The following is a 24647-nucleotide window of genomic DNA, read 5'->3' on the forward strand; positions in this document are numbered from 1 at the left end:
TGAACTGAAGCAGCACTCACCCTTACTGTCCATCAAAAGATCCATGTCTTTGTTCTTTGTCCTCGCTGCACGCACGAGACTATGATGACCCATTCCCTCACCACCTATATTCAGCACCTCCCACACACCACCTACATCAATTTCACTCCAATTGTAGTTTGGTGAGATGACTGAAGCATAATCTCGGAACATTTCGAAGCCGTTGTTGAAACATTCAACCATTTCATGGTTATATTCTTCAGATTTTTTGAATTTTTCGACGGCATCTTTCTTTCGCTGTTCCAGTTTCAACTTCAACGACTCTAACTTTTTGCTTTTAGAGTTTGCTTCACTTCTCCAGCAAATGCTTTGTTCAACTTGTTGGCCAAGTTTGCCATCACTTGGCCATCAAGATCACATTTGGTCTCCCACCAAGCTGTTGCCTTAGAGAAATATTGGAGCTCCTGCTTCACGGCACAGATTTTGTCAAGGGGATCAGTGCTGTCGGCCTCACTTCCAGATGAAGTGGGATCATCATTGGGAGTCAGCGGTGGAGATGGAAATGGCACATGCCACGGCATGTCCCCCGGGTAACTCACTTGTTCGTTTGGAGGCCGTTCATCAGACATCTTCAAGTATTGAAGTATTGAAGTACTACAATTCACAGCTGCCGACTGCAACAAAACAAATAAACGTAGATTCTGTCTGAAGTTGTAAAGGACAATATGGTTAGCTTTAGTGGAGAATGTTTGCGTTTGAGTAAGACTGATATGAAGTACTGATATGAATGTGGAGAATGCTTGCCTTTGAGTAAGACTGATATGAAGTACTGATATGAATGTTTGCCTTTGCCTTTGAGTTAGACTGATATGAATGTTTACCTTTCCCATTAATTAAGCTGCCTATGTTGCAGTTATATATACCAAGGTTCATATATTGGGTATTTTGTTGGTGCATTAAATTGATGGGATTGCAAACTACACCATTAACTCCTTGGCTGTAATTTACAGCAGTACAGCATTAGATTAACAACAATAAAATTGGCTTACAAACGAAAAAAAGCAAACCTTAATGGGAAATTCTAAAATTGCAAAATAGCAAAAGTGCAAAAGTGCAAACTTGGAAATTGGGAAATAAGGAAACTTGGAAAATTGGAAAATTGGAAAATTGGAAAATTGAAAATAGAAGAAAAGGAAAATTGGAAAATTGGAAAATCGGAAATACGAAAAAATGGAAACTTTGAAAATTGGAAAATTGGAAAATTGGAAAATTGGAAAGAGGAAACTAGGAAATAGGATAAAAGGACACTTGGAAAATTTGGAAAATTGGAAAAAGGTAAAAAGGACAGTTGGAAAATAGGAAATTGGAAAATTGGGTAATTGGAAAATAAAGCAACTTGGAAAATTGGAAAATTCGAAATTCGAAATTGAACAAAAGGAAACTTGGAAAATAGGAAAAAGGAAAAAAAGGAAACTCTGAAAACATGAAAATTGGAAAATTGGAAATAGGAAATAGGAAATAGGAAAAAAGGACACTTGGAAAATAGGCAAATTCGAAAATTGGAAAATTGGAAAATTGGACTATTCGATACCTGGATAATTGAAAAATAGCAAATAAGGCAACTTGGAAAATAGCAAAATAGGAAATAGAACAAAAGGAAAGTTAGCAAATTGGAAAATTGGAAAATTGGAAATAGGAAAAAAAGAAAACTTAGAAAATAGGGCAATTGGAAAAAAGAAAATTGGTTAATAGAACAATTGGATAATTGGACAAAAACTAAAAATTGGATAAATGGAAATAGGAAACAGGGACACATGGAAAAAAGGAAAATTGGAAACGAATTGAAATTGTGGAAATGGGAAATAAGACAATTACCATATTGGACCATTTTAATTACTTTCTCAATTAGGCAAAGTAGGCAACTTTTTTTAATTACATAATGGGAAAATAGGAACATTGAAAAATTGGAAAACTGGAAATAGAAGAAAAAGAAACTTGGGAAATTGCAAAATAGGCACAAATAATGAAAAAATGGATAATTTCATAATTGCATAATTTGATGACACATGGAAAATAGGAAAATATGAATAATGGAAAAATGGAAACGAATTGAGATTGCTGAAATGAGAAATAAGACAATAACCATATTGGTCAATTTGAATGAGTTGATCAATTAGGCAAATAGGCAAATCCCTTATTTGGATTACATAATGGGAAAATTACCAACTTCGGAACATCCAAAATAGAAATATATTACAAAAAGGCATACAGTCAACTGGGTAATAACTCCCGCCCAATACTATCCCGCCTAAGACTCCCGCCAATCCCTCCCACCAATGACTCCCCCTAATCCCTCCCGCCACTAACTGTCTCTGTTACTCCAGGTCATTAAAACCTGCCTATATCAATAAACCCAGCTGTTTGAAATGAAAGCTTCCATCACATTAACTCCTGCTTGCAGCCATTACCTTCCCCACTGATTTCACTCCCATCACATTTAGTCCCCCTTTTTTCCAATTAAGTCATACACCAGCCTACAATAAATATCGAAGACCATGGACCATAACCTCACACCAAACCCAATGCTTTCAATTACTGAAGGAGGGGAGACTGAAACAGAAGCCAAGTCACCCAATTCACTCACTGTAGACTTGGTCCATGGCATGCAGTAATGTCGAGGCAATACCATGTTTTGGAAAAATCTCCATGCAGACATAGTATCAAAAATTGTAGAGGGCCAAGCTAGATGGGATGTCATAAAAAAGCGCACAATTCGCTCTCGTTATCATGTCCGCATGCATCTCGTACATATAAAGGCAATCAAAGGAAAAATTGAAATTGCCCCTACCACTGCAATTATGGTATTCAAGGATTCAGAAGAAATGGCCAAGTTGAAGCAAGAACAAGTGGAAAGGGGATTTGAACTATTTCGTAAGTTTGCAAAAATAGTGGATCCGGCAGGAAACTGGGCCAACATCACTGTGGGCGGGGTCATGAATTTCATGGGTCGTGGTCGCCGCATTTGAAGAGTATGCAAACTTCGAATGTGTCAACAGCAGGGAAATGGAACTATGAGGTGGCCTCTTTTTGTATTATGTAACCATGGGGTGGCCTGTTGTTGTATTATGTAAGTTTGGAAATAGGATTTTATGGAATGATCATGCCTCTTTTTGTATTTGTGCGTATACAGTTTATCGGTGTCCAGTTGAGTGGCGATATAGCAGCAATAACTATACAATAAACACTACTACAAAAAAGGCAAAAGACGACGGGAATTCACCGTCATGAATTTGGTTTTCAAACCGTCGTAAAATCGATCGACGTCTTTTTCAAAGTAAAACCACGACGCGAAATCACCGTCGTTGTTATAACAAACAACGTCATTAACAACCAAACAACCGACGTCTGTATACTGAAAAATGAACCAAAAAATTGTCCTGGAGAAGAATAGACGACCTATTTTATACAACCTCCGTCGTGTAAAAGAATACAATACGTCTTTAAATAAATAAAATATGACGTTATTAAATCATACAACGTCCAATGTATTTATATAACCGTCGTGCAATAGTAATGCCACTTCGTTTTTTACATTAATATTGACGTGGAAATAGCGGTTAGGGTAAATCACCGTCGTTGTTATAACAAATAACGTCATTTACAAAAAAAAACCGACGTCTGTACACTGAAAAATGAACCAAAAAATTGTCATGGAGAAGAATAGACGACTTATTTTATACAACATTCGTCGTGTAAAAGAAAACACTACGTCTTTAAATAAATAAAATATGACGTTATTAAATCATACGACGTCTAATATATTTATATAATCGTCGTGAAATAGTATTGTTACTTCACTTTTTCCATTAATATTGACGTGGAAATAGCGGTTAAGGTAAATCACCGTCGTTGTTATAATAAACAACGTCATTTACAAAAACAACCGACGTCTGTATACTGAAAAATGAACCAAAAAATTTTCATTTAGAAGAATAGACGACCTATTTTATACAAACGCAGTCGTGTGTATGTATATACTACGTCTTTAAATAAATAAAATACGACGTTATTAATATTTACTACGTCTTATATATTTACATAACCGACGTGGAAAATATGTTAGGCTCATGACTTACGACATATTTATTTCTATAAACGACGTAGTATGTGATATACAACGTCGTGATCATGTAAAAGACAGCCGTGTTTATCTATTTATACGTCGTCTTTAGTAAAATAATAGTCTTCTAATCCATCCAAGACGTCGTCTTTTGTAACGTTCAGGTTCGATATCTGTCCTTTTAGACGTCGGTATTATTGTACTGAAGTCATGTTATTTGTAATTACATGTCGGCTCTTTATCCTTCTCCGACGTGATATCGTTAATAACTGTTTCACAATAACGTCGTCTTTTTTCACTTTTAGTTCGCTTTTAGACGTCGGTAAATTCAATGCCGTCGTTGAATGCTCCAAAACGTCGTTTTTTATTGACAATTTTATGGCAACAGACGTCTGTTTTTCACAGTTTTATAAGGACCGTCGTTTTATAATACTGAACCAGTATTTTATGTACTGATTGTTTTGTGTCCAAAACCTGCATAATGAAAGTGAAGAAAACACATTACAATTTATTGCAAAATTAATGTCATACAGTAGTGCTGTTTAGGGCATAAATAATTTCATAAATTACAAGAGCATCATTCAATCCATATATCTTCACACCCATCTCGAATATTTTGACTCCCAAACTCACCCACTAGTTCATCAAATGTGTCAACATTTGGCATCCCTCTAGTAAATGGCTCACACTCAATTCTCACATCACCTAAGACATCATCACCAATAACATCATCATTATATTCTCTATTAGGCGCTGATAACACTACAGACCAACCATGATGCATTGGGTCGTCAACAAAAAATACTTGTTTGACTTGAGAAGCCAAAACAAATTGGTCATTCCTATGTCCAATTTTACTCAAATCTACAAGGGTAAATCCAAGTTCGTCGACTACAAGGCCGGAAGTACTATCTATCCAATCGCACCTAAAGACTGGGATTGTAAACTTTTGGTAGTCAAGGTCCCAAATTTCTTGAATGACACCATAAAAACCCATATTTGAGAGAATTGGGTTTTTATCCTTGGCACTAGCAACTTGCATGGTATGTGCAAGTAAATAAACTCCACTATTTTGAACTGTCCTTACATCATCTTGTGCCTTGATGTTAAATTTAACACCTTTAATAAGATAGCTCCTATATAATGGCACTGCCATGTTTGGACCAGCTGCTAGCCACCTTAAATTTTCTGATACCCCATGATTGCCTCCCTCATCAAGTTCACTTTGAACCTGCAAATTAATCATATCTTAATTCAATCTAACATAGAAAGAAGAAAATTAAAAGTCCAATATGTTATTGAATAACATATACCTTGAAGTGTAGCCATTGAATGAAAGTGCTATTGTGCTTATCTTGCAGCCACTTTGTTCTCTTTCTAAATTTTGGATAAGCGGCCTTGATGTGGATCATATGTTCCCTACATGACACGAAAAATTCAAGCATTACGGTCCCAAACATATAAGATAAACATAAGGAATAATTTAAAATGGAAACTTAAGGAATAAAACTCATACTCGATATAAGGTAGAACTTCCTCCGTATTCTCCAAGACATATAGATGTGCTTGGTTCAACAGGTCCCGATCAACTAAGCTCACTGTGCAACCTGATAATGGCTTTGAAACTCCTATCTTCTGACTTGATGGCACTCCAATTGTACTAATATCAGATAAATGTTCAGTGCAATATTCTACAGCTTCTTCAGCTATATAACGCTCCGCAATGCAACCTTCGGGATGAGTACGGTTCTGAACATACCCCTTTAGAACTTTCATATATCTTTCGAACGGATACATCCATCTAAAATAAACTGGCCCACATAGACGAACTTCTCTAACAAGATGTACTACTAGATGAACCATGATATCGAAGAATGAAGGTGGAAAGTATTTTTCAAGCAAACACAAAGTAACTACTACATCTTCTTCCAACTTATCTAGCTTGGAAACATCAACCATCTTTGCACATATAGCATTGAAGAGGAAGCACAAACGAGTTATTGCATACCTTGCAGGCTTCTCCAAAACAGAACGAATTGCCACAGGGAGCAATTGTTGCATTAAGGTATGACAATCATGTGATTTAAGACCAAGAAGTCTTGAATCTTGTAAAGATACAAGATTTTTTATATTTGAAGAATAACCTTCAGGGACCTTCATACCATAGAAAGAATTGCAAACCGCTCTCTTCTCTGCTCTTGAAAAATTCCAAGGCCCTGGAGGCAAACGAGTACTTCTTTCTCCATACTCGGGTTGCAAATCAGTTTTGACCCCCATGTTCAATAAATCTAACCGAGCAGCAATCCCATCTTTATTTTTTTCAGGGATCTCCAGCAATGTACCAATGATACTATCACAAACATTCTTCTCAATGTGCATAACATCGAGGACATGCCTCACTGGAAGGTATTTCCAATACTCAAGATCAAAGAATTTTGACTTCTTCTTCCAACAAATTCTGTCACCATCATTTTCACCTCCACCTCCCCCTTTTTTCGATCCCCATATGTAATTAATATCTTCAACCATATGCAGCACTTCTTCTCCCCTTAATGGCTCCAAAGGCGTGCCATATTCAGGTTTCCCATTAAAAGCTGCACGTTGCCTTCTATATGGATGATTAATTGGTAACCATTTTCTATGCCCAATGTAACAAATTTTGTGGCCATTTTTCAACCTATGACTAGGTGTATCATCGCCGCATATTGGACAAGCTTTATATCCTTTAACAACACAACCAGATAAGTTTCCATAGGCGGGAAAATCATTAATGGTCCACAGTAATGCAGCTCTGAGTGTAAAATATTCTCCTATGTGTGCATCATACACTCCTCTAATCCCATCCCACAAAGATTTTAAATCATCAATCAAAGGCTCCAAGTAGACGTCTATATCATTTCCGGGTTGTTTAGGACCGGAAATCAATAAAGTCAACATCATGAACTTTCGTTTCATGCACAGCCATGGTGGGAGATTATATGTAACTAAGATAACTGGCCAGCAACTATATCTGCTACTTAGAGAACTGTGGGGATTGAATCCATCAGATGAAAGAGCCAATCTCAAGTTTCTCGGCTCATTACCAAACTCGGGCCATTTATCATCAACAAGTTTCCAAGACGGGGAATCCGCCGGATGAGACATCTGACCGTCAATTGATTTTCTAGCAACATGCCAAGTCAAATTCTTAGCTATCTCATGTGATTGAAACATCCTTTTAAACCTTGGAATTGGAGGAAAATACCACAACACCTTCGCTGCCACACCCTCTTTCAAGAATCCATCTTTGGTTTCCTTCCACCTTGAGATACCACAAGTAGGACAATTAGTTGAATCTTCATACTCCTTCCTATACAAGATGCAATCATTGGGGCATGCGTGGATTTTCTCATAACTCAGCCCCAATGCACACAAAGTCTTTTTTGCCTCATACAAAGAGGCCGGTATTGTATTTCCTTCTGGAAGCAACTCGCCCTGAAGTATCAATAATTCTGTAAAACATACATCACTCATCCCATGTTTTGCCTTCAAATTATACAACTTCACTAATGCCGATAACTTGGTGTACTTTCTACAACCAGGGTACAATGGTTGATCTCCATCCCCAATCACATTAGCAAACTCATAAGGATCGGATCCAAAATCACCAAAATCATTATCATAAAGAAACCAAGGTTTAGAAATGCGCTCTTCGTAAATCATCGACGGAAAACAATAAAACCGTCGTTAAATATGACATCTATACCCTAAACCCTAAACCCTAAACCCTAAACCCTAAACCATAAAATATAAACCATAAATTATATATATATTTTTAAATAATTATAGAAAAGGATTTATGGTTTTAGGGCCTAATATATATTAACCATAAACCCTAAACCCCAAAAATAAACCTTCATCCCCCTAAACCCTAAACCCTAAACCCTAAACCATTAAAGTATAAGTGATGTTGTGACTCATGAAAACATTTTTCTTTTTGGTGGTAATTTTAAATTTGTATAACTCAAACTTAATTTTTTAAAGCTTAAGGGGGAAGAAAATATCTCAATGACTTCATAGGAGTTGACGTTGCATTTTTTGGATTTATTTTCAATTTATTATGAATATTTGAATGAAATGGAATAAAATATTATGAATAAAACCCACAAACCACGTCGGCGTTAATAAATTAACGACGTTTTAAATTATTATAAACAACTTAATTTTAAAACAAAACGTCATTTAAATTCTAAACCATGACCATTTTTGCACATAAAACGACGTACAAAATATTTTCCATGACCACAACTCTTAACTTCTCGCCGTCTAATATCAAAAAAACAACGTCGTCTATAGAACCAAGAGCGTCGTTTGAAAAACCTCTTACGTCGCTTTTTTAAAAACTGTGACGTTGTTATGTGTATACAACGTCTTTTTGAACAAACTACGGTTTTTCACAACATGAAAACCTCAACAAATTTACAGGGACGTTGATTTCAACAAAAACTTGCGAATTCTAACCAATTTTGTACAAAAACTTGTCTAATTCTAACAAAATTTGTACATTTTATAAAAATGTTTAAGTATGCTAAAATTCCTCTACTCCATATGAACACACACAAACTCTGCCCATTCTTTCCTAACTTCTTCAATGGCAGCTTGGGGGTATGGCGCTTGATCCTTTCCTTTGGCAAACTGCAGTCCATAAACAAAGATTAATCTCACAGACGACGCTATTATTCATTCACCGACGTAGTATATATATTCAACGACGGTATTTTTAATTTACCGTCGTTGATAATATAAAAACCCACATAAAAATAAATCTGAAAATTTTCTTCTTACCATCTTCTCAAATTCCAGGGAAGTATCCTTTATGATGTCTCTCATAAAGCGCATGACATAATACCCGCATTCTACACTACTTGGTTGCTTTGGAGTGCCGGGCAGAGTTTTCCAGAGAGGTGTTTTACGGCCTACTCTGCCTATGTGTGTATTATACATTTTTAGAGCAGAGTTCACAATGTTTTTCCCGTCCTCATCCACAAACCGATTTCCAGGCAGTGGATCCAGAAAATATACGGTTTCCTTCTTTGCTCTTACAATGATCAAGACACAATGACGGCTGCACAAAATAAATATAAAGGTTAAATAGTGTTATATGCAGAGCATCATACAAACAAAATCCTGTCTTTTGTTTTGGAGACTAACCCTGGATTGTAAGGCATCAGGAAAATCTGTTCACCATCTGTTTTTTGAAGACGATTGGCTACGAGACGTGATCTTTCAGTTAATGAACCAGCGTCAGCACTAACTAGAGCAGGGTCTATAAAGCCAACCATATTCACCATATTTGCAGCTTTCAGATGATCAAACAGGCACCTAAATATATGAATTGAAACCATGAGTGTTTTTTTTTTTAAACAAAAGGAGAGTGTCAAATGAATATTTGATAAGGACAAACCTCATATATACTGCAACGACAGTAGCCCCAATTACTTCCATGCCAGCAAATTGGGTAATATCTTCATGCAAGACGAAGGTGTTACGATCTATGCCAAACACCTCCTTCTCAATCATAAAGCTCATAGCCTTCTCCTGAGGCTTTAGTGTCGATTCAACATAACTACAAAGGGATTGTAAAGAAGATGGCAACTCCAGCTTTGTATAATCTGGTACTTCAGTACTCTGTTTGAACAAATAAAGCAACATAAGTGACGTGGTAAATAACTAACAACGACGGTTTAAATAACAAAACGTCGTCTTAAAATGAGTTACACGACGGTAAAAAAATATCGTCGTAATGAATACTTTATTACGTCGTTTAAATAAAACCGACGTCTAATTCAAATGCAAAATTCATAATTAATGAATTTACCTTTTCAATTTTCTTTTCTCCAACACTGGATTGCTGTTTTAATAAATAAAGAGATATATATATAAGAAAGATTGTACAATAATTTAAACATTCAATTAAAACAAACGACGGTTGAAAGAAAATATAGACGTCTGAAAATTGAAAAAGAAATGAAAAAGGCAAAGTTAAGAGAATTTACCTTTTCATCTTTCTTTTCTTCAATCTTTTCACGATCCCCAGATTTCTGTTATAAGAAATAAACTCAATATATATAAGACATAGTACAAAAAGGGCAAAAAAATTAAATTAAACCGTCGTGGTAATAATAACAAACGACGGTATTTAAGAATTACAGACGTGTATATTTAATCACACGACGGTAAATAATAAACGTCGTCGTATTTCATATACTACGACGGTATCTAAGCTTGTACAACAATTTAAACATTCAATTAAATAATTGCAGACGTGTAACATTCATTAAACGTCGTGGTAATTCCTTTATTGAAAAAAAAAATTGAAAAAAGCAAAGTTATGAGAATTTACCTATTCAACTATCTCAAGTATCTTTCCTTCTACTCTCTTTTCAACTTCCCCTGATTTCTGTTATAAGAAATAAAGAAATATATAAATGACATTGTAGAAAAATTAAAACAAATAAATAAACCGTCGTGGTAAAGATTAACAGACGACGGTATGAAATAATTACAGACGTCTGAATAATAAAAAGTCAGAATAAGGAAACAAACGACGGTTATTTATAAAAAATAGAGGTAATATAATATTTCACACGACTCAATAACATAACAATCGACGTAATATAATATTTAAGACGACGCTAACTAAATACCGACGTTATTAATATATTAACACGACGTCAATAATAATCCACCGACGTCTTATGATATAATTACAAAAAACAGAGCATGGATTCCAGATTCAGACCTTTAACGTCGCCTTTTAAAATATTTCGACGTAGTAAAACTTTTCACACGACGGAAAAATATAACAGCAGACGTAATAAAATTTTTAAAACAGAGTGAGTAGGCTTACAATTAATTTTGCTTTCTCTGCAGTCTTTGGATCCGGGATGTTACCATGTTTGTCTTCTCTTGCTTTTTTCCATAAGGTAGATCGATCAATATCTACCCCAGGCATGATTTCCTTCAAGTCCTCCTTAAAACCAACATATCCTTTTCGAGACAATCGATGATTGTACTCGAGTTTCTCCCTCCTCTGTGATTGTTCTTCATGCACAGCCTCAAATTCTTTAGATAACCTTGAAGCTATAAAGGCATCCCATTGAGCTTTCTCTATGAATTTGTATGTTTCAGGGGGCTGCCTTAATCTATCCTGCTCCTTGATGAATGGAAGGATATGAAACCTCGTTAGTGTGGACTTGAAATCTTTCCATTTCTTGGCGGCAAAAGATAGCACCATTTGCTTGCCCCCTTTACCAACCACAAAAGCCATGTCAACGGCTTCCCAAATCTGCTCTTTTATATCCTTGGATATTTGAACCCATTTCTTGTCCACAAGTGGGACTCTGGAGCGTGCCAACACACCAATGTAGGACTGCATCTCATTATGTGCACGGCCATAAGGTTTCCCTTCTTCATTGTACTCAACAACAGGCTTGATTTTCTGAATTTTTCTCTGCACAACACGGGGCATTGTGCTCATACCCCGACCTGACTTTGCCTCCTCAGAAATAGTTGCCGTGCTGGCTGGTTCTGTCTCAGAAGATGAAACAAACTTCATCTTCTTCGAGGCCTTGGTTTGAGGATTTACAACTCTAAGCTCCTTCTTCGAGGATTCATTTTTTTTCAAACCAGACTCCTTACTTTGGGATTGAGAAACCATGGTTACAGACAAATTAAACCTGCAAGTGAAAATATATCAGTGAAATTAAGAAAAACCACGACGATTATTTATAAACTACGACGTATTATAATATTTCAAACGACGTAAGAACAAAACAAACGACGTAATAATAAATTTACACGACGGTAATTAATCACCGACGTTATAAAATATTACAACGACGTCAATAATAAACAACCGACGTCTTATGATATAATAAAAACAGAGTATTAAATATTACAACGACGTTAATAATAAACATTCGCCGTGGTATTGAAAATAAAACGACGTAAATATTAATATACCGTCGTCTATACCACAAAAACAAATTAGGAACAACGTAAAATATTTTCAGCAGAAAAATAATTAAAAAGATTTTCGAAACAAAAATCATTGTTCAGAGAAATCAAACATGCGATGAAAGCTTGGAAACTTAAAATGATATCCTTAAAAATCAAAAACAAAAAAAGGATATCATTTTAAAAAACAACGACGAACACTTTCACACGACGCTAGGGTGACTGACGAACCGTCGTCGTCTATAAATCTAACCACGTAAATAACAAGCCACCGTCGTCTTATTTAGTTGAAGTAAAAGAACCAGAGTAGTGTTCAAACTTGGAAGCTTTTCGTCTTTGTCTGCAAATTTTATCAAACTTGGAAAGAAAAAATGTAAAAAGATTTAAAAAAACGAAAATGATATGCGCATGCAAAACAGGAACAAAAATCCTTCCAGAAATGCTTACCCTTTGCTTGCGATGAAAGCTTTCTTCTGGAGTTTGGTGTTTCAGTTCAGAGATGAAGACGAAGAGGAGATAAGCTTGAAAGTTTGAAACAGTTCTTGGAGAATGAAAAATGAGAAAAGCTTGAAAGTTTTTCTCGGGTTTGGAACCAATGCAAGTATGGGTCAGGAAGGCGAAAAGTTTAAAATAATAAAAAACCTTTTCATAACAACGACGCTATTAATAGTATGTGCCCTAGTATGATACATTATACGGCGCTATTGTTAACACTGCCCTATAATATTACTTTCAACGACGGTATGTTTTAATGAAACGACGTTTTGAAATCGAATTACACGACGCATGTTTCTTCAAAAAAGATGAATCGTCATTTTCCAATTTACCAAACGACCTTATATTCAATAATAACGACGTTAAAAATTAATACCACGTCGTTTTAATTACTCATACCGACGTGTAATTTTTTTAATTACACAATAAATTAATTTTCCAAAAAATTACAACGTCGTTTTTATATAGCGTCGTTGTTAAATAATTTATACGACCTTATTTTAAATTTAAACGACGTGTATGTTATATATAAACGTCGATATTTTAAAACACCGACGTGGTATATAAGATTTGTTTATAAATAATGGGTTTTCTGTCTTTCTGTCGTCTTCATTTTTCAATTAGGGTTTCAACTTTTTCTCAATTCTTTGGAGGCACATCACCTCTCTGTCTCATCTCGCTTTCATTTTTCAGTTTGGATGTTGATGTGTGGGCGCGTTTGTGTATCTGAAAGACACAAACACGCACACATCATCTAAAAAATTGTCTTTCTGCACAGAAGGAGAACAAGGTCTGCATCAGCCTTCTTTCTCAGCTCCTCCATGATGGGGTTCTCTGGGTTGATCTCCATGGTCTTCTTGCTCGACATGTACCCAGCCGCTCTGTTATCCCTCAAGGCCTGAGCCTTCATGATTCTTTCCATGTTTACACCCGCTTCATTGTACCGGTTCTGTTCACCTATTTCATTCGAATAATGTTTACGAATGGGTTCAGATTCTCCTCCTAAACGCATTATTGGCAGTTGGGCAGATGTGTTCAAGCAGCCCAAAATAGGAGAGGCAGAGTACACTGACACTTCATTTCTTTCAGTACCATTGTCACCACCATGCATCTGATCCACCTCGCTAAAATCAATCATATCCATAAAATCTGTCCCTACTTCACCTCCCACATCAGTGCCATTTGTATTATTCCAAGTTACTTCATTGCTTTCAACAATGGCAACTGAAGAACGACCCATCCGACTACTATCTGTCGTGATATGCATACTATCAACTACATCATTTCTCAGTCCTTTATCTTCTATACTCACGAGTAAGGGAGCTAGTTTTGAAGGTGTTACCTCAGAATTGTACTTCATAAAAAAATTTACATCATCATCATCCTCAATCTTTATGTGCTTCCACTCATTCGAGGCCACCAAAACTGAGAATTTTAAGCTAACCTTGTCTTCGCTGCTGTTTGTATTACCAATCTGATGCACACGGTCCAACAGTTTAGCAAATTTGATGGTCCGTGGAACTATTAAGCCTTTTGACTCACCCCCTTTGTATTTGCACATCTTCTTCGAGGTGACCCATTTTCCATTGTAGCACACGAGAATAACAATTGTCTCCATTTCTGACCATGACAAAACAACATTTCATTACCACAATATAACCACAATAAACATACAATACAATAGCAATATAACCACAATATAAAAACAATATAATAGCAATATAACGTCAACACAACAGCAATACGACAGTGAAATAAGAGGAACGCAACAGCAGTACACCAGTAACACATCAGCAATCACACTATACAGATATACTACATCAAATGGAAAATCCCAAGTTTCAAGATTCACATATCCAGACCAATCTAAGTGCAATTGGTACAAACCCAGATGACTGAGCATGAATATTCAACAAAACCTAACCCAAACCAATTAAAGCCAAAACGAATTTAACACAAACCCAAACAATCAAAATATAACCCATTTCACATAATCCCACTAATTTTAAGAAAATAACCATCAACACTACCTTTTCGAGGTCGCCAATCCACTAAAGCTTCAAGGTTACAAGCAGCTATTCAGAAGACATACCTAAAGGGAGGGGTTCCGATTCCAAACAGAGATCAAGAGACCGAATACAGGGAGAAAGAGAGAGACAAACAGCTGCGCTATGAGAAAGAGAGCAAAGAGAGAGACACAGAGTTGCGCTAGAGAGAGAGAGAGCCAAGAGAGACATAGAGAGCTGCGTTAGACAGAAACCAAAGAGAAAGAGAGCTGTGCCAGAGAGAGAGAGAGAGCTGAGTAGTGCGAAGAGAGAACAAACTTTCTGAACTTGTGAAAATTCAGCAATAAGTGGACAATAATTTTATATTTATAGATGTTAGTTGTAAAAAAATTGGGAACCGGTGGTATTTTTAATTGAGATTATAATTTTGGTGGTATATACCGCTGTTTCCCAAAAAAAAAACCGATAGCATTAAGTTTAAGAAGCTGTTGTGGGCGGGCACTAGAAATAAAAGCGGGATCTGATTTTTCACAAGTGAAGCCCCAATTTTTCAAAAGCTTTCTCTCGTTTTCACTCTAACTCTTGCTCTCTCACTCTCATTTTCATTATCACTCTATTTCTCTCTTCTCTCGTTCCTGCTCACTCTCACGATTTCTCTCTTCTCTTTCGCTCTATCTTTCTCACTCTTGCTCTGTCTCTCTTTCTCTATCGCTGTGGCTAGCTCGTGCTCTCTCAGCGGCTCACTCACCCCTCGCTCAGTCTCTCTTCCTCCATTGTAAGCCCTAATTATGTTTTTTGTAATATCTATTTTCGATTTATATAGAAATTGGGGAAGTTTCTGAAATAAGAATTTCTAGGTTTTTTTCTAGGAGTATGATTTGTTTTTTAGGTTAATTTTTTAATTTTTATGGATTTTAAGTTGAAGAGTGTGGTAATGGTGATGCTTGTTATTCTTTTGACCCCTGGAAACCCAAAAAAGGCCATGGAAAGCAAAAGGATTGACCCCTGGTTGTGGTTGATTGCTGGGCAAGAGTGCCCAGCAACTGCTCGATGAAATGTCTAAATGAAGAAAGCATGGCAGCACTTGCCTTGCGTCAGGTCACTGAACTTCTATTTTTATATTTTATCATCATGGCCTCTTGAACCAGGTTTGAGAAAACAAAAACCCAAAACAGAGCTCTTCCCCAGCCCGATATTAACAACCCCACCCAATTAAACTTTTCTTTATTTAATTTAAATTTTCAGTAATCACATTAACTTCTTAATTTTGTTTATTTGGAGTATATCTCCGTATTATTTTTTGGTTGGAGTTTATCTTCCTATCATTTTTTTTTTAATGTTCAAGTATATCTCCCTATCATTGAAACCAAACCAGAGTAGTATTTAACTTCACACAAATGCAAAATGTTTTCTTTTTAAGTTTTCCAATTTCATCGAAATATGCATATAACAGTCTAATAAACATGTTCCCCATAAAAAAAATCTAATAAATTAACATTTTCTCTACAAAAAATCTAATAAACATGCATATATACACTAAAACTACATGTATGTACTTGTGTTGCATTTTCATTAATTTTTTTACATATATAAAACCTGTAGAGTCTACAGGTTTTATATATGTAAAAAAATTGTGAGCTTACATACATTGAACCCCGGAAAGAAGATTTCTGGATCTGTCACTGATTGGAAGAGCACTTGAAATGACCTTCAAAAGGTGCAAACTTTAGTCTAGGTACTTCATGAGTTGATGCACAAGGCATTTAATTTCCAAGAATTTTTTATTTATTTTTATTTTTACTTGTGAAATATTTGGTTTGCTTTCATTCACTGATATGAATTCGATGTTTATGGGTGTTCAATTTTTTTTTATGTATCCTGGGTTTTATTGCTTGCAAAAGGGATTGCTGTTCAAAAATCATTTTCTTCTTCCATTTATTGGCCCTACAGGCACCAGCTACTGTAATCTCGTGGTTTAAGTAAGCCTTCTAGTTTTTTTTCTTGGTAACCTATGGATCACATTTGCCATTTAAGTTTAAATGCGTAACTTTACTTGCAGGGGCGAATATGGTATCTGGACTACATTCTTAGCACTTCTAGTTCATCTCTTCTTCTTTATTCCTGGTAGGTTCTCTTTTGATTCCTTGTTTTGAGTGTATAGTTAAAGCTATAAACATGTAGTTATTTGGTTTTCTCAAATGATAGACTTTATATTGGTTTACATGATTCACTAGTTGGAGTGGGAGAATACAATTGTTTTATTGAAAACTGTAAATCCTTTCTGAGAAAGTGAGGATTCTAATTAGTAAGCACACACATCATACTGAATCAAGATAATCTGTTCTTCAATGGATCTATTCTTCATAATTAAACATTTAAATCTTGGCTTTTCTCTTGTGACAGGTTGGCTTTTATGCTTAATGGCCATGAGGTAAGCATTTTATTTAAGTTGTTTCCAATTTCAGTTATGAGTAAGTCTCTTAGTTGTTTTTTAATTTATTTTTTTGTGAATGATTGTTATGCCGTAATAGGATGTAGGTAAGAACTTATACATCCAAGATCTTTTAAATTCAATTCCTTGTTCAGTTGATGTGTGTTTTATTTTGAGAATATTGAAAATTTTCTAAATTTTGATGTTGGTGCTATGGTTCTGTGTTGCTTTGTAGAGATTTTTGTAATTGAGATTTTTGATAACTCATTGATCCACATAGGTTAATGTTTTGACAGATTGGTATGACTAGGGAGGTTCCAACCAAAGTAAGACCTGGACTTGTAATGGGCTTCACTTAGAGATGTTATGGGGGAAAGTAAAGCTTCTAAGTGACAAGTTATTTCTAAATTGAGAACTTCTTACGCGTTACTAGAGATCTTAGTTCATTTTAGTACGCTTATTTTATATGTATTCATATTGTAATTTCAATACTGTTTAAGTATATAGTTGTGTTATTTTAAATTATTGTATATAGTATTATGCTAGTGGAGTACAATTTCTTATTTGTTTTTTTTTAATGTTGATGTCATTCTTTACAACTTTTGTTGTCAAGGAGCTGTATTTTTGTTTTTTATATTTTTTTGGGAAATTTGCATAAATACCACCTGAACTTTTAGGCATGTGCATCATTACAACCTAAACTTTTAATTTTTATTTTTAACCACCTGAACTTTGTAAAGTGTTGCAATGCACCACCTACGTCTAACTCCCTTAAAATTTCCGTTAAGTTTAAGGGTATTTTTGTCAATTAACTATAACAAAGAATAATTATATAAAAAAACAGATTTTTAAAAAAAAGTTAACCTAATTACAGCGCCTTCTCCCTACACCTACTCCTACTTTTCCAAATTTTCCAAATTTTCCAACATCAATTCGCTCCACTACAAAAAAAAAACCTACCCTCCCAAAACCCACCCTCTGCACACACCATACTCTATATTCATCTTTGTCTCTTGGCATCTCTTGTGTGGTTTGTTGAAATTGAGTAGCAAACTGAGGACTGAAGTAACTGATATGGACAATAACTTCATATACGCTGGGGAGCCACCAAATTACAGTAAGCTTCGACAATTACGTATTTATACTTTTTAGATTGTTCAGTAATTATTTTGTAAGTGTGTGTTGATTGATACGTTTGAGTTTTTAACGTTTTATGGTCAATAGTGGTTCTAAATTCATGTGTTTTTATGAATTTCTTGATTGTTTAACTTTACTGTAACTTTAAATTTTTTATTGATGTTTAATCTTGTAGTTTGCTTTGTCTATTATGATATTTTGCTTAACAATTAGATTTGCATTGAGTGTCTCTGGGGCTTTGTCGAATATGTCAAATTTTCACATTTATATTTTATGCTGTGACTCACACATCACATATATATGTACTTCAATAAAATAAAAAACGTTGCCTTGTTAGTTCAACAAAAAGGAGCAGCTCCTATTTGTTATTTGGTTTATGAAGATAGTTCTGAAAAATTATATGTTTTGTTTGTTATTTGCATGTATAAAACTTAATTCACATGAAAATTACGATCATGTATAGTGTATTAATGTGGATATATATGTTAAATTTTTGAAAATTTAAAAATAGTGGTAACTTTTGTTTGTTCAATGTTCTATACACAGAGGGTTTAGATCCAACATTGTGGACTGCTGAAATACACCATGGTGGTCAACTTCAAGACATAAGTAATGGATACAACTTTTATTCTGGTGGTAGTGTGGTTTGGGTAGACAACTTAAATCGAGACTACATGTCACCTTTCGATTTTGATGATTTTGCAAAGAAATTGGGGTATCAAGAACGTGTTGGATACTACTATAGAGTGCCAGAGGGAGTAAATGGGGTGCAAAGTAAGTTGGTTTGTATTACAAATGACGAGGTGTTTAATAACATGTTTGATAACTTGCTTCAGAGTAGAGTTGTTGTCATTTATTTCTCTCATGGAATTTCTTGTGGGCTTCTAGAGAGTCAGGCATCTATTAATAACCATTATGTGCAGCAAATAGATATATTTCAAACTGAGAGGCAGCAAAGTAACACACTTCAGCCAGAGAAGTTTCCTCAATCAGATGTACTAGAATTTAATTGGGTGTATGTGGATGTACAAGAAGAGGAAGCAACCACTGAATCTGATGATGAATTTATTGATTCTGACTATGAGCAAGATGAAGAAGGGCTTGGTGTATCATTTGAGCAAAATGAAGATGATGTCATATATGACCAAAATGTAGAAGGTTCTAACAAGGAAGATATACAAAATGAGATTGGACCAGAAGAGCAAGAGTTTGATGAATACAATTCAGAAGATCTTAAAAGCCTAGATGGGAACTCATCTAGTGATGAAGAACCAAATACAGTGAATAGGAGAAGGATGAAGAAGAAATTGTCAAAATTTAAACAATTTAGGAGAGAAACTGATATTAGAACCATAGAGTTTCATTTGGGGATGGTTTTTACAAATGCCAAGGAATTCAAAGAAGCTGTGAAATGGCATTTTGTTAACCATTGTAGGTCTTACAAGTTCAAAATAAATGATTGGTATAAGGTTAAGGCTGTTTGTAAAGCTGAGCCATGCCCTTGGTCTGTGTATGATTCTTCTAATGACATGTCTGACAGACATTCCCCATTACATGTTAAAACATTAGTTCAAAATCACACATGTGGAACTGATGAAAACAATACAAGTGTGACTATTACTTGGTTGGCTAAGAGATATGCTGACGATTTATCCATTAATCCAAAAATGGATGTGAAGACAATGAAAGCTATGGTGAGGAAAGCTTATATGGCAGAAATCTCAAGGTGGAAAGCATATAGAGCAAGATCAATAGTAAATGAGAAGCTTGAGGGTTCCTACCAAGAGCAGTATTCCATACTTAGAGATTACTGTGAAGAGCTTAAGAGGTCCAATGTTGGAAGTACAATTATGTTGAAAACGGAATTGGAAGGTGAGAAAGTCAGATTTCATAGGCTATACATATGTTTTGCAGCCTTGAAAACGGGATTTATTGAGGGTTGTAGACCTATTGTGGGTTTAGATGGGTGTCACATAAAAGGTCCACATCCAGGGCTAAGAAGACAAAGATTTAGCTTGCCAATGGAATCACAACCCGTTTCTTCTGTGACAACCAACACAACAAGGAAATTTAGGCTCAAGTCTCCTGCTAAGAAGACAAAGATTTAGAGATCATAGAGGACTTAATTTCTTGGTTATATTTATGTTTTCTAATTAATTTGGAGTTTATTATAGGCATGTCCTGTATAAGGACTGCACTGGTGTTTTGGTACTTGAATTTAGGCATTCCTAGAACTTGTTTGTCAATTGCAGATGTTTAGTACCTTTTTGGGATATTTATATATACTAGGAACGCAATTGATTCCTTCCCAAAACCCATGATGAAGTCACAAAATTTAAATTCTAGCTTTGATGTTAAATTTTTTGAATTTGCTGGATTGAGGGTGAGAGAGAGTAATTGCAGTATGAATTTTTTTTTCCGATATGCAAACTTCCATTGAAATGAAGGACAAACCTTTGAACAAATAGTGCAAGCCATGAAATGAATGCAGCAAGGCTTTGGCAAAAAAAAAAGGGGGAAATACAGGAAGGCAACAAAATCAATGGACCATTGCAATCTAATATGATATTTGGTGGAATAAAAACGATGGAGTAGAGAGAAGAGAGAGAGATATGGAGGTTATTTTTTTGTATTTTTAATTCTGTTTTTTTATATAATTATTTTTTGTTATAGTTAATTGACAAAAATACCCTTAAACTTAATGGAAATTTTAACGGAGTTAGACGTAGGTGGTGGATTGCAACACTTTACAAAGTTCAGGTGGTTAAAAATAAAAATTAAAAGTTTAAGTGGTAATGACGCACATGCCTGAAAGTTCAGGTGGTATTTGTGCAAATTTCCCTATTTTTTTATATTAGTGTCTTGTTTCTTGACGGCTAAAATCCATCAATAAAGAGCTTACCAATGTCAAGAAATATGTAAGTTGACATTTAGAAAGCGTCAAGGATGACCATAAGTTGACGGATTTTGCAATCTCGTGATAGTTTTTATCTGTCAGGGAAACTGTTTTCTTGACGGACAAAAAGCGTCAAGTATGTGGGTACCCCTTTCCTGACACTAGCATTCGTGACGGTTTTTTAGCCGTCAATTAAATAGATTCTTGACACTTTTTAACCGTCACTAAAGGCAGTTTTTCTTCTAGTGGCCATATTACAACGGTCGCTTTTGTATACATGTTTTCTGTGTGAGAATTTACAATGGTTTTTCTTAAAAACCGTTGTTGAAAGTGACATATTACAACAGTTTTTGACCGTTGTCATAAATAGGTAGAAAAGACGACACTCTTAACCTCAACGGTTTTAGAAGGCTTTCAACAACGGCTAAAAACCGTTGTCTATTAACTTTATTGTAGTAGTGAATTGACAAAATCTTAAAAACCAAAACAAATAAACATACAACAATTAAATGGGCTGAACATTAATTTATAAAAGCACTAGGACAACAAATCCACCACTAATAATCCAATCTAACCTTTAAATTACTTATTCGTTAATTAATCCAATTGTTGTTGTTAATTATTTTTTCATGAATTACCTATGGTATTTAGACTAACTCGTATATTCCTACATGCAATTTGTTTATGGTATTTAGTAGAAATAAGAATATAGACTCTTTAAGCTTTGTGAAAGTTTTGATAACCATGTAAACCCATCTAATGGGTTGTATGGGCTATAGAGGCCATGCCAAAAAAAATTTGATTTTTAAATGTGATGTAGTCTTAGCCCAAAAATAAATATCTATAGCTAAATAGAAGGGATAGCCCACTTCGTACCTGCATCAAAAGCAAACAGAGTCAAAACCTACTTGAGTGGTAAAAAAAAACAAAAAGCATCAGTTCGTGAGGGTGAAAACGCAAAGAGGCCGACAAAGCCAGAGGCACCCCACCAGCAATTGGTCCAGCTCCAGGTCAACAAATTAACAAGCCAATTTCTCCTCTTTTTGTTTGTTGAGGTAATTTTCTTCACTTAGTTCTTATTAGGGAGTTATAATTATATATATATATTTTTATAAACAACATTTAGGGATTTTTGAATTTGGGGATTTTTGAATATGCTTACATACATCATTCATGTTATAGGTTATACTTATAATGTCAGATCATCATCAAAATCCTAAGAGAGTGAAGAATATTTTGCATTTTTTTAAGGAAAAAAATGAAGGATCATCAAGTAGCATGCCTTCTAGCCCTTCTTCATCTTCTCCAATTTATGGGGAGAAACCTCCTTATGAATTTCAAAGAGTCGAGTCTCAGAGAGTCCATTGTGATCAACAAGTTGATTCCAATTCTCTTGATCACGTATAATTGTTTTTACAGAGTGGTTAGTATGTTCATATACTATTTTCAAACCTTTGGTTTTGGTCCACTCACCTTTTTAATGTTTTGCGCCCCCAGGCAGTAAGCGTGCATAGAGAGCCACCACCGGGCCGAGTTCATCTTTCGCCACCTCCCTTGACAACATAGGGTCTTGTTTAATTATTTTATACTTGTAATCTAATCTGTGTAGAGCTCTGATATTGCCCTAGAACACTTGTCTAACTGTTAGAGCATCCACAGTGGGGGGGGTGTAAATTCGGGGGTGTAAAGCCACTTTTACAACCCCTTTACACCTCCGGGGGGTGTAAATATATTTTTTGCTCCAGTGGGGGGGGAGGGGGGGGGGGGGGGGGGGGTGTAAATTCGGGGGTGTAGCCGTGGGTTTAGGGTTCTGTCCACATTTTCATTATGCAGGTTTTGCGCACGACAAATCAAAAATTTAAAATACTGGATTAAAGGTGGAAAATAAGACGGTCCAGTTAAAAAACTGGAAAAACAAACGTCTACAATAAAACCAACGTCGTATTTTTACGAACGTCGTGGAAAGAAAATACAAAAGACCGTAAAGAAATTAAAAGTGACATATGAAAATGAAAACACGTCGATTTATTAAAAATTAAATCACAAGCGGGTGTAATAAACATCAACGACGGCCTACAAAACAACGCACGACGTATATTACACCATAACACGATGTTTCAGTACTCCAATCGACGAATTTGTAAAACAGACCATCCACGATTAAAATCTACCGTCGTCTAAAGAATAAATAAAGGCATCTCTGTTCCATTAATTGCAGTGACAGATCTTCTGAACGTCGGTTATTCTCAAATATCTGACGTCTAAGAGAACACATACGTTAAGAAGGGTAACACAAGCGACTTTTAAAACACTAACCACGAAAATATCTTGTAGAAACCGTCGTGGTAGATAATTACGACGTCATAAAATTGAATACTCGGGATGTAGGGAGAATTAACCACGTCCTTTATTGTAACATCAGCCCTAACAAAAGTAGTCGTGGATATGACTTTTTATGGCGTTATTCAGTAATATTGCGACATTTTAAACTATTCACACCTCTATTTGTAGAAAAAGCGACGTCTAAATCTATCATTTAAACGACGATTCTTGTAAGAGATGGACGTGGAATATATTTAAAAAGTCGTTTTTCTTTATAGTTCGACGTGGATAATATTATAAGCAACGTTTTTTCCACCAGTGTGTCGTTTTTAATACATTTTACATCGGTTATTCCGTGATTAATGACATGTTATACGATTTAAACGGCTGTTCTTTTGTATATACGACGTTTTTTCAAAGTTAAACGTGTCGGTTTGTTTATTTAGTTAACATAGTATATGTTAACCACAACGGTCTCGGTTTTATACAAATCTTTATTCCTTCAATTAGGGACGTGGATAATTATTTGTACGTCGTTTCCTTTGTGAATATTGATATGTAATATACTTTAAACGTCTGTTCTTTTGTGGTTGTGTCGTCTGTTATTAGTTAGACGTCAGTTTTTTATTTATTCAACATAGTATAAGTTAAACACGACCATTCTTTTGTCTTTGTGTCGTCTTTTGTCTGTGTGACGGGGGTTTGTTTATTTATTTAACGTAGTATACGTTAACCACGACGGTTTCTATGTTATATAAGCCGTATTCCTTCATTTAGGGACATGGATAATTATCTGTACGTCGGTTTTTGTTTTAATATTGACATGTAACACAATTTAGAGGTTTGCGTTTTAAACCATCGTCTATGTTTGTCGAAGGTTTCATTTTACGATATAAGTATCGTCATTAGACGTCGGTTTGTAAAAAATTTTGACGTTGAATGTTTTAACGACGTTAGTTATTAGCCGACGTTGTTTTATATACCAAAAGATGGCGGTTGATTTCACGACAGTTTGAAAACCTTCTAGACGATGGTGGTTCCCGTCGTCTATTTCGATTTTTGTAGTAGTGTTTGAATTTCTTTTCATAATAATGTGACGATAAAGGTGTGGTACACGAGCAAACAGTGAAGTGATTCTAAATTACCGAACACAACGAAAAAAAATAATTGAAATAGTGTAACACCTAACAATTTTCACTAATTAGGCGACAACATGAAATTCGAAACTTCATAAGAAATAGTCTTCTATTCTCAAACCGTTAT

At 35.2% G+C, this 24647-nt stretch overlaps 1 protein-coding gene and 1 long non-coding RNA gene across 7 annotated transcripts; one reads left to right on the forward strand and one right to left on the reverse strand.

The window, feature by feature from the left end:
- Window positions 1-302: 302 nt before the first annotated feature.
- Window positions 303-14325, reverse strand: LOC148292807 (uncharacterized). The gene is made up of 2 exons (XM_088244032.1): window positions 13521-14325; window positions 303-653 (listed from the first exon to the last, which is right to left on the reverse strand). The coding sequence occupies exons 1-2, from the start codon at window positions 14208-14210 to the stop codon at window positions 303-305; spliced, it is 1041 nt and encodes a 346-aa protein (XP_088100158.1). The 5' UTR covers window positions 14211-14325.
- Window positions 14326-15075: 750 nt separating this feature from the next.
- Window positions 15076-17553, forward strand: LOC148292808 (uncharacterized). 6 transcript variants are annotated; one of them, XR_015837121.1, is made up of 6 exons: window positions 15076-15373; window positions 16210-16333; window positions 16500-16577; window positions 16658-16722; window positions 17002-17029; window positions 17326-17553. It is a non-coding gene; the product is annotated as an uncharacterized LOC148292808 (long non-coding RNA). The 6 variants fall into 6 exon arrangements; XR_015837122.1 differs by having other exon boundaries at window positions 16210-16315; XR_015837119.1 differs by having other exon boundaries at window positions 16210-16577.
- Window positions 17554-24647: the final 7094 nt, after the last annotated feature.

Source organism: Prunus avium, chromosome 7 (assembly GCF_965620075.1).
Source record: "Prunus avium chromosome 7, drPruAviu1.hap1.1, whole genome shotgun sequence".
NCBI lineage: Eukaryota > Viridiplantae > Streptophyta > Magnoliopsida > Rosales > Rosaceae > Prunus > Prunus avium.

Bases quoted from the DNA above. Each gene is read 5' to 3' on its own strand.
- LOC148292807 (XM_088244032.1), bottom strand. From the start codon at position 14,210: ATGGAGACAATTGTTATTCTCGTGTGCTACAATGGAAAATGGGTCACC. The intron at 654-13,520 runs GTAAACATGGAA...GTTTTGTTGCAG, and splicing joins ACCGGTACAATGAAGCGGGT to TCGGCAGCTGTGAATTGTAG.